At 41.9% G+C, this 9,704-nt stretch overlaps 1 protein-coding gene across 1 annotated transcript in view; it reads left to right on the top strand.

Moving 5' to 3' along the window:
- Window positions 1-282: 282 nt before the first annotated feature.
- LOC308331264 (uncharacterized protein) overlaps window positions 283-9,704 on the top strand; it is a 36,660-nt gene continuing 27,238 nt past the window's right edge. Inside the window, exons 1-5 of the mRNA XM_080786610.1 lie at window positions 283-393; window positions 1,944-2,006; window positions 6,284-6,381; window positions 6,535-6,648; window positions 8,334-8,447. Coding sequence (XP_080642736.1) covers window positions 6,302-6,381; window positions 6,535-6,648; window positions 8,334-8,447 — 308 coding nt within the window. The 5' untranslated portion in view covers window positions 283-393; window positions 1,944-2,006; window positions 6,284-6,301. The remainder of the gene's footprint in view (window positions 394-1,943; window positions 2,007-6,283; window positions 6,382-6,534; window positions 6,649-8,333; window positions 8,448-9,704) is intronic.

Below are 9,704 nucleotides of genomic sequence, written 5' to 3'. Positions count from 1 at the left end.
ACGCGTCCGTACTAGTCAGTCACATACTGAGCATTTAGGTGACGGTGTGCTGCAGGTCGTTTTTAACCGTCCGTCGCAGCCAGCCAGCCAGCCAGTCAGCCAGCCAGCCAGCCAGCCAGCCAGTCAGTCAGCCAGCCAACCAGCCAGCCAGCCTTTACTGAGATCTACAAGCTCACAGCGCGGCGCGGCGCGACGCGCTGTGAGCTTGTAGATCTGCTCTTCTAGTTTAGGAGGAATCAAGGAATGAGGAAGTCTCAGATTACATTACGTGTCTCCTCCTCCCTCCCTAGTTCCCTGACTCGCCCCAAACACAAACAGAGAGAACATTCACCGATCTTTTTGTCCTCCTCTGAGACTGAGTCCTCTCTGCTCTGCTCAACAATTAAGCTACAGGTAGCTAAAATATATACAAGCTACTTTTAAACCTTATAGTTTATAGCTGTGATCAGGGCGCGCTGGACCGGACCGGCGCTTATAACTTAAGGACTGTGTTAGTATTGACTGTTCACTGTATAACGTGATTAACAATAGCCTATACTTACATGTATGAAATGTATACTAAACTATAAGCCATAGCCTATATATCCTTAAAATACATGTTCCATAGGCTTACAAACTTAACAGAGCAAGGGTTTATATTTATCACATTTTATTTACACAACGTATAATGTATGTGCGTCACTCAGAACTCATAACAAGGCCTTCTTCAAAAGGTGCCGTGTCATCAAAGCAGCCATTTTGTTAGCCCCACAAGCAGAACCCAATGGTAGTAAATTTTCTGACATTTTTAAAGCTTAAAGTCCAAAGCTTTACGGAGGGTTCCGAGAGGGGCTACCATTTTGTGTAAACTGTATATAAGCAGGCAGTAATTTATTGGACTGCTGTTTCTGTTAACACCAAACGTCCGTATTGTGAGCAGAGCTTGTAGATCGGCTACTTTTGGTAATTCTTTACCAAAAGTACGCAAGTAAAAGTATACAAGCTCACAACACGGACGTCGCGCGTTGCTTATAGATCGGCTATTTTTGCCGTATCCCCCCCGCCCCAGGATTAGCGGGGGTTCATGTGGTTAAGATTCAATCATGCTGCTGATATTTTCATATATTGTCAAGGTTGTGCACTGTTTTCATATTGCTGGATAATGGATATAGCCTAATATTAATTTATTGATAATAATCATAGGCCCATTGTTATGGGCCTATGATTTTAAAATAACCTTTTTATCATAGATATATAGGCCTAAATGCCTGCAAACATATTTTCATTAACCTATTTTTTCTTTATTCATTCATGAATTTAAAAATAACTTTACAAACTGTCCTTGCAGGGACATTTGATACAGTCTGTTCCTAGCGGAAATTCAGCAGCAGCGTTTTGATTGGTTTCTTGTAGTCAGTTGATTCTTCATATCCAAATGAGTGAAACGGCCGGGATGATTTGTTTATTTTTCAAACAGTTCTTTATGAGGCGATCTGAAAAAACCTAATGGGGATTTCATGCAAATAAAAAGTACATGAACCCGCGGAACTACAGCGCCCTCTATCGATATTGACGTCAGAGTCGGTGCTCCCCATACAGGGAGTATTGTCCGAAATCATCACTATAGAGTCCACTAGAGTCTGGATCCCCGTATGGGGGATAGGGAGTAGGGAACAACCCTAGCAATTCGGACGCAGCCAAAGTCTTTCTCAGGTTTGTATCAGTTACTGTGGTTAGGTGTAGTCTGCCACAGTATACTGTCTGTTTAGAGCCACATATGTTTCTAGTTTGTGTTGTGATTGTGTGAGTTCGTTCCAATATGTGATGCATTTATCTTTTTCTTTAGTTATAATATAATAGTCTCTGTGTCTCTCTCTCTCTCTCTCTCTCTCTCTCTCTCTCTCTCTCTCTCTCTCTCTCTGTCTCTCTCTGTCTCTCCGCCCATCTCCACTTTATCTAATCAGGACACAGAAGTCATTTTATCATCCAGTCCAACCAGAACCATGGGCGGACGGGATTCATGACAGGTAAAGATTCAAACAAACATTTGATGACTTGTAGGTCTACATCATACTAGTATTTTAATCAGTTCAGAGCGAGCCTTTGGGGGGTTTTATGTTACATACGCATAACATCTTTGTGGTGTGAAGTTATCCCCAGTGGGACAATAAAGATGAGATTTCATAAGATGAAGCGGTGAATTAATATTCATAACTGGACATGTAACATTTTATTCAAAGGATTTACTCTTGTTTTCTTTCTTAAGATTTATGTTTTGGGGCTTTTATGCCTTTTATTGATAGGACAGTAACTCACAGCATATGCAGCCTAGGGCGCCCGTACCACCACACCGGTGAACCGGGGTGTCTTTAAAAAAATTGTTGCTCATTTTATCGTCTACTCGTGCTTATGAGAACACCACAGACAGTTTTAAGTTGCTCGAAACTCCTTCAACTTGTTTTGTTTCATAAATATGTTAGTAACAACATATCAAAAGGTCCTATAAGAAATCCCAGTGGCGGAACATATTGAAAAATGCTGAAATAGGTCATGGTTACCTTCACCTATTCACCCATCACCCATTAACAATCAATGTGCTGCCTTTGGAATGGCAGTTTGGTAAATGTTTAATAATTCTGTCATTTAACAGGTTTCTACTGCCCTCCAGTGGTGGAAGTAGAAAGTGAAACGTAACTCAGTAGGGCCAGCATTTCCCAGTAAAACGAAACTCAGTAGGGCCAGCATTTCACCACGGAACAGTGAGCTGTGCGCATGGTCTGCTGATAATTATTCTTTAATGCTTTGCCTTGGACATTATTGTCTGTAAGTACTTTGAAGTTCTAGTTAATCGGTTCAAAGAGTATATTTCATTTAGAATGTGATGTTTGCAGAATGCCTTTGTAGTTGGTTATTATGTGTTTGGAAATTGTGTAAACACTTGTGGTCTGCATGTCAGTTTCCTGCTGCAGTAGCAGTAGCCATTTTCTGTGTTTGATTTCAACATTGTGTACCTAGTTCAGTGCAAATAGCCTACTAATAAGTTAATAACTATGCATACTATATTACTCACACGCTCACACATATTCCCTGTGTGTTAATTCATTTGTTCGTGTATTTCTGTATTGTTTCAGTTTTACAAAATTACCTGCAGAGACCCAGTAAATTAAACAAAGTCAAGCCTCTCAGAACACTGTTAACTAGCTGTCTAGCTACACATGGGCACGTGTTGCAAGGGCAGCATAGAGGGTTTCACTAGACATTATACCCACAGACTGGTTGTTAGAGGGTTTCACTAGACATTATACCCACAGACTGGTTGTTAGAGGGTTTCACTAGACATTATACCCACAGACTGGTTGTTAGAGGGTTTCACTAGGACATTATACCCACAGACTGGTTGTTAGAGGGTTTCACTAGACATTATACCCACAGAGTGGTTGTTAGAGGGTTTCACTAGGACATTATACCACAGACTGGTTGTTAGAGGGTTTCACTAGACATTATACCACAGACTGGTTGTTAGAGGGTTTCACTAGGACATTATACCACAGACTGGTTGTTAGAGGGTTTCACTAGACATTATACCCACAGACTGGTTGTTAGAGGGTTTCACTAGGACATTATACCTAGGGATGTCCCGATCGATCGGCCTCCCGATCGATCGGGCCCGATCACGTCATTTTCAAAAGATCGGGATCGGGAAAAAAATATCGGGAAAAAATATTTATTAAATATAATATTTTTTTATTTTTATTAAATATTTTCTTAATTGTATTTAACGTTACAGAAGAAACGTGACCATCTATAAGTCTTAAAGTCATCCTCCCGAGTCTTTAGTTTTGTTTTTTAATACAGATTGGTTCATAATTAATAATTAAACAAAACATCCTCCTCTCGAAGCAGCCTCTTGCTGCTGCTCCTAGGAAAACTTAGCGCACGACAGTGACGTTGGCCCTAAACAGCAGATCTGCAAGCTCACAAAGAGTTGCTTTCGCAACGCGCTGTGATCTTGTAGATTTGCTATTGGGCGGACGAATGGCGACGTTCGTGTAACTTGCGTGGCTAGTAGGCTAATAGCAGAAAGCTAACGACAACAAGCGGCAGCGGCTGCACTGAAACAACCGACGCTTAAAGCGACTTTTAAAAAGAAGGAACCACAGAGAGAGAGAGAGAGGTGATGAGGAGAATCCAGCCCTCGCAAAGACCACTCGGTGGAATAATTATTGATCGTCATACACAGAGACACACACAGCGGAGTAACCTCGAATCAACAGGCTTCTAAGCACCGTCTTGTTCAGATCTGCTTCTGCATCTGCACTCGCTGTTTGAGTGCTAAAAAGGGAGAGAGAGAGCAAAAACAACTCGTTGTTGTTGCTCTGTCCACCCGGGCAGGAGAAGAATATTCCGTCTGAAAAGTCCCAACAAAATACTCTATGTCCAATCCATGACTGTAGTTAGAAACCCTTCTTCTAATAATATAAGCATAATATCTCATGCAGAGATCTTTATTGTAAACTTTTGTAAATGTTTCTGTGCGGAATCCCTCCTCTCCCCAGGGAGCTCTCCTCTCCTCCCTGCATGTGCTGCGTCTGCACCACGTGTGAGCGCATAGGTGCATTATTTTTCCCTTGAACATAATGATGAGGCACATTAAAATAGCAATATAAGGTTTTTTTTCCCCCTTTAAAAAATGAAAAGGCAGAAATGTCTAACAAAATAATATATGCTAAAAAAAGAATAAAAGATAATGCTATAAATAAACTTTTTGAGTGGTGCAAGCCAGTCCCTTGGACTTATGTGTGTGGGTGCCTGCCTGGCTGGCTGGGTATGAGCATGAAAACAGCATGGTTGTTTTTCACCACCTGTGTGCAACCTAACACACGCACACAAACACATGCCCATATTAACTGTATATGATGATTTCGTGTGTGCCAGTACAGTACAGTAGAGGGTACAGTAGAGGGACCGGCACACAGTAACTCTGTCATTTCTCAACCGTTTCGGACACGGGGCGGCAGTTCGGAACCGTTTTAGTCCCTTTTTTTTTCTTACTGCATTGCCAAAATGTATCTGATTGGGAAGAATTATCGGAAATGATCGGAATTGTATCGGGAGCAAAAAAAAGTGATCGGATCGGGAAATATCGGGATCGGCAGATACTCAAACTCAAATGATCGGGATCGGATCGGGAGCAAAAAAACGTGATCGGGACAACTCTAATTATACCCACAGACTGGTTGTTAGAGGGTTTCACTAGGACATTATACCACAGACTGGTTGTTAGAGGGTTTCACTAGGACATTATACCACAGACTGGTTGTTAGAGGGTTTCACTAGACATTATACCCACAGACTGGTTGTTAGAGGGTTTCACTAGGACATTATACCCACAGACTGGTTGTTAGAGGGTTTCACTAGACATTATACCCACAGACTGGTTGTTAGAGGGTTTCACTAGACATTATACCCACAGACTGGTTGTTAGAGGGTTTCACTAGACATTATACCCACAGACTGGTTGTTAGAGGGTTTCACTAGACATTATACCCACATACTGGTTGTTAGAGGGTTTCACTAGGACATTATACCCACAGACTGGTTGTTAGAGGGTTTCACTAGGACATTATACCCACAGACTGGTTGTTAGAGGGTTTCACTAGACATTATACCCACAGACTGGTTGTTAGAGGGTTTCACTAGGACATTATACCCACAGACTGGTTGTTAGAGGGTTTCACTAGACATTATACCCACAGACTGGTTGTTAGAGGGTTTCACTAGACATTATACCCACAGACTGGTTGTTAGAGGGTTTCACTAGACATTATACCCACAGACTGGTTGTTAGAGGGTTTCACTAGGACATTATACCACAGACTGGTTGTTAGAGGATTTCACTAGACATTATACCCACAGACTGGTTGTTAGAGGGTTTCACTAGGACATTATACCACAGACTGGTTGTTAGAGGGTTTCACTAGACATTATACCCACAGACTGGTTGTTAGAGGGTTTCACTAGACATTATACCCACAGACTGGTTGTTAGAGGGTTTCACCAACCTGGGATTCCCCAAAAGGAGGTAAAACACCATATATTGCGGAGAAACCGTTACTTTTACCCATAGAGTGCTGAGTGACATGTCTATTGTATCATGAAAACACATCCCATGGTTTTGTAAAAGTAACTCTACTGCACCAATAATATTTGTGTCCTTCGATGCATCTCCTTTGTGTTGACATAAATAAATGGTTAAAATGTATGTGTGTGTGTGTGTGCGCGTGCGTGCGTGTAATCTTGACAGGTTTCCTGAAGACCAAAGATGAGTCAGTGTGAGGAGAGAGAGGAGGAGGAGGGAGCTGACAAACATCACATCCACAGACCAGAGTCTCCACATACAAAGTATGTTAATCCTGCTATTTGATTTTACTTATAAACATCACGGTTACATTTTATTTTTGTATTAATAACAAAACAAAAAATGACGCTCCTTACGTTAATTCACATATTGTACACATATTGAATAAATGGTCTTCTTCGTTTCTATGATTCCAGAAGTCTGTACCACAGAGCAGGGTCTCCAACACCCAGCCTTCTGTCTATGAAGAGTGACGTGTCTAAAGGAGAACCTCCTAACTTCAGTAATGAACCTGGACCTCCACACACACAGTATGTCAATCCTCCTGTTCAATATACACACTATGGACCTCATTTACAACAGCATTTACGCTCATATCGTGAGCGGAGCGTGAGCATACGGGCATTTACGAGGATTCCCACATTACGTTGGTCGTAAACTCCGCTCAGTTCCACGTCAGCTCAGAGGGTAGTGTACTCGCGATCAATGCATGCGTATATTTATTCAGAAGGCTTTAGTCTTCATGCTGAATCAATGAATAGTTGCCAGACCCATATAAAATATGTAGGCATGTGTCCCCAACATTGGTCAGCACATACATGTTTTTAAAGCAGAGTATCACGCATGGCTTGCGCTTGTATGCCTACAGTATATGCATGCATTCTAGAGGCATTGGTCAAGTTAGCCTACAGAAACTGCCCCGCAGCCGAAGCCCGACACCTTTTTATTTATTTATTAGGATATTTCTAGCATGCGACTCACTCTCAGCAGCCTTCTGCTCGCAGTGCAACGCGTTGTGAGCTTGTAGATCGGCTATGGCAGACTCGCGCTGCATGTTAGAAAACAAACTCACAGTTATAATAAGAACGTGCACTTATCTGCACTGTACAAACCCAACGTTGTTTAGTGTAGTAATGCCTGCAGTATAGGCCTATTTAAATTGTTTTGTTACGGAGCTCCTCTGAGTCAGTTATGACTGTGTGTGTGTGTGTGTGTGTGTGTGTGAGATTCAAGATTCAAGATTCAATAATTTATTTGCCATGTCAACAAATTGATAGGAATTTGTCTTGGTTCATACTCAACATATACAGACAGTCAGACAACCATAGATACACAAACAAGAAGGACAATACAAAAACAAAAACCAGCAGCATAGGAAATTACATTCAGTTTTTTAAAGTGCTATAATTATGCATATACTATGAGTTCAGATGTCTAATGGCTACGGGGTAAGTGCTATCCCTGAAGCGACATGTTGAGCTCTGGATACTTCTATATCTCCTGCCTGATGGGAGGAGATTGAAGAGGTGATGTGCAGGATGGGAGTTGTCTGCAATGATTTTATTTGCCTTCCTAATTATTCTGGTGGAATAGAGTGAGGAAAGTGTAGGGACGCCTGGCTCCTGTGTGTGTGTGTGTGTGTGTGTGTGTGTGTGTGTGTGTGTGGGGACGGACGGACGGACGGCAGCATGCTGCCGCTGAACCAAGTCCAATCCGGGTGAAATTCACATCGTAAAATGTATATAACGGCGCGTCATTCGGCCATTCATCGTTTTAAGCCAGCTCACCTTAATTCATTATAATATGGGCAACTGTAGCTGTGTAGGCTGTAGGCTACTACATTGATCTCATCTTGAGATCAATCAGGTTTGATGCCAACTAAAGCCAAATGTCCCGCGGATCATTTTAATAGGAGGACATCATGAAATGAACCTGCACTTATACATCTGACAAAGAGGATTTCATGATTCTGAATCCATTCCAAGCATTAGTTTTGCATGAAAAACTCTCCTTGGACTTAGTGTGTCAGAAACAGCTTTCCATAACGCAATTATACATTTTGAACTCACAAAAGTGACTACTGGCCAATATCAGCGCGTCTTTTACGGTACTTCTGTTTTTTATTAATAATGAAATAAAAAATGACGCTCCTTACGTTAATTCACATATTGTACACATATTGAATAAATGGTCTTCTTGGTTTCTATGATTCCAGAAGTCTGTACCACAGAGCAGGGTCTCCAACACCCAGCCTTCTGTCTATGAAGAGTGACGTGTCTAAAGGAGAACCTCCTAACTTCAGTATTGAACCTGGACCTCCACACACACAGTATGTCAATCCTCCTGTTCAATATACACACTATGGACCTCATTTACAACAGCATTTACGCTCATATCGTGAGCGGAGCGTGAGCATACGGGCATTTACGAGGATTCCCACATTACGTTGGTCGTAAACTCCGCTCAGTTCCACGTCAGCTCAGAGGGTAGTGTACTCGCGATCAATGCATGCGTATATTTATTCAGAAGGCTTTAGTCTTCATGCTGAATCAATGAATAGTTGCCAGACCCATATAAAATATGTAGGCACGTGTCCCCAACATTGGTCAGCACATATATGTTTTTAAAGCAGAGTATCACGCATGGCTTGCGCTTGTATGCCTACAGTATATGCATGCATTCTAGAGGCATTGGTCAAGTTAGCCTACAGAAACTGCCCCGCAGCCGAAGCCTGACACCTTTTTATTTATTTATTAGGATATTTCTAGCATGCGACTCACTCTCAGCAGCCTTCTGCTCGCAGTGCAACGCGTTGTGAGCTTGTAGATCGGCTATGGCAGACTCGCGCTGCATGTTAGAAAACAAACTCACAGTTATAATAAGAACGTGCACTTATCTGCACTGTACAAACCCAACGTTGTTTAGTGTAGTAATGCCTGCAGTATAGGCCTATTTAAATTGTTTTGTTACGGAGCTCCTCTGAGTCAGTTGTGTGTGTGTGTGTGTGTGTGTGAGATTCAAGATTCAATAATTTATTTGCCATGTCAACAAGTTTATAGGAATTTGTCTTGGTTCATACTCAACATATACAGACAACCATAGACACACAAACAAGAAGGACAGTACAATACAAAAACAAAAAAAACAGCAGCATAGGAAATTAAAGTGCTATATGCATATACTATGAGTTCAGATGTCTAATGGCTACGGGGTAAGTGCTATCCCTGAAGTGACATGTTGAGCTCTGGATACTTCTATATCTCCTGCCTGATGGGAGGAGATTGAAGAGGTGATGTGCAGGATGGGAGTTGTCTGCAATGATTTTATTTGCCTTCCTAATTATTCTGGTGGAATAGAGTGAGGAAAGTGTAGGTACGCCTGGCTCCTGTGTGTGTGTGTGTGTGTGTGTGTGTGTGTGTGTGTGTGTGTGGGGACGGACGGACGGCAGCATGCTGCCGCTGAACCAAGTCCAATCCGGGTGAAATTCACATCGTAAAATGTATATAACGGCGCGTCATTCGGCCATTCATCGTTTTAAGCCAGCTCACCTTAATTCATTATAATATGGGCAACTGTAGCTGTGTAG

The sequence above is a fragment of the Protomyctophum bolini genome, assembly GCF_963924005.1.
Source record: "Protomyctophum bolini genome assembly, chromosome: 16".
Lineage (NCBI taxonomy): Eukaryota > Metazoa > Chordata > Actinopteri > Myctophiformes > Myctophidae > Protomyctophum > Protomyctophum bolini.
Note: the sequence above shows the minus strand (reverse complement) of the source record. Positions and strands in the feature narration are given on the sequence as shown.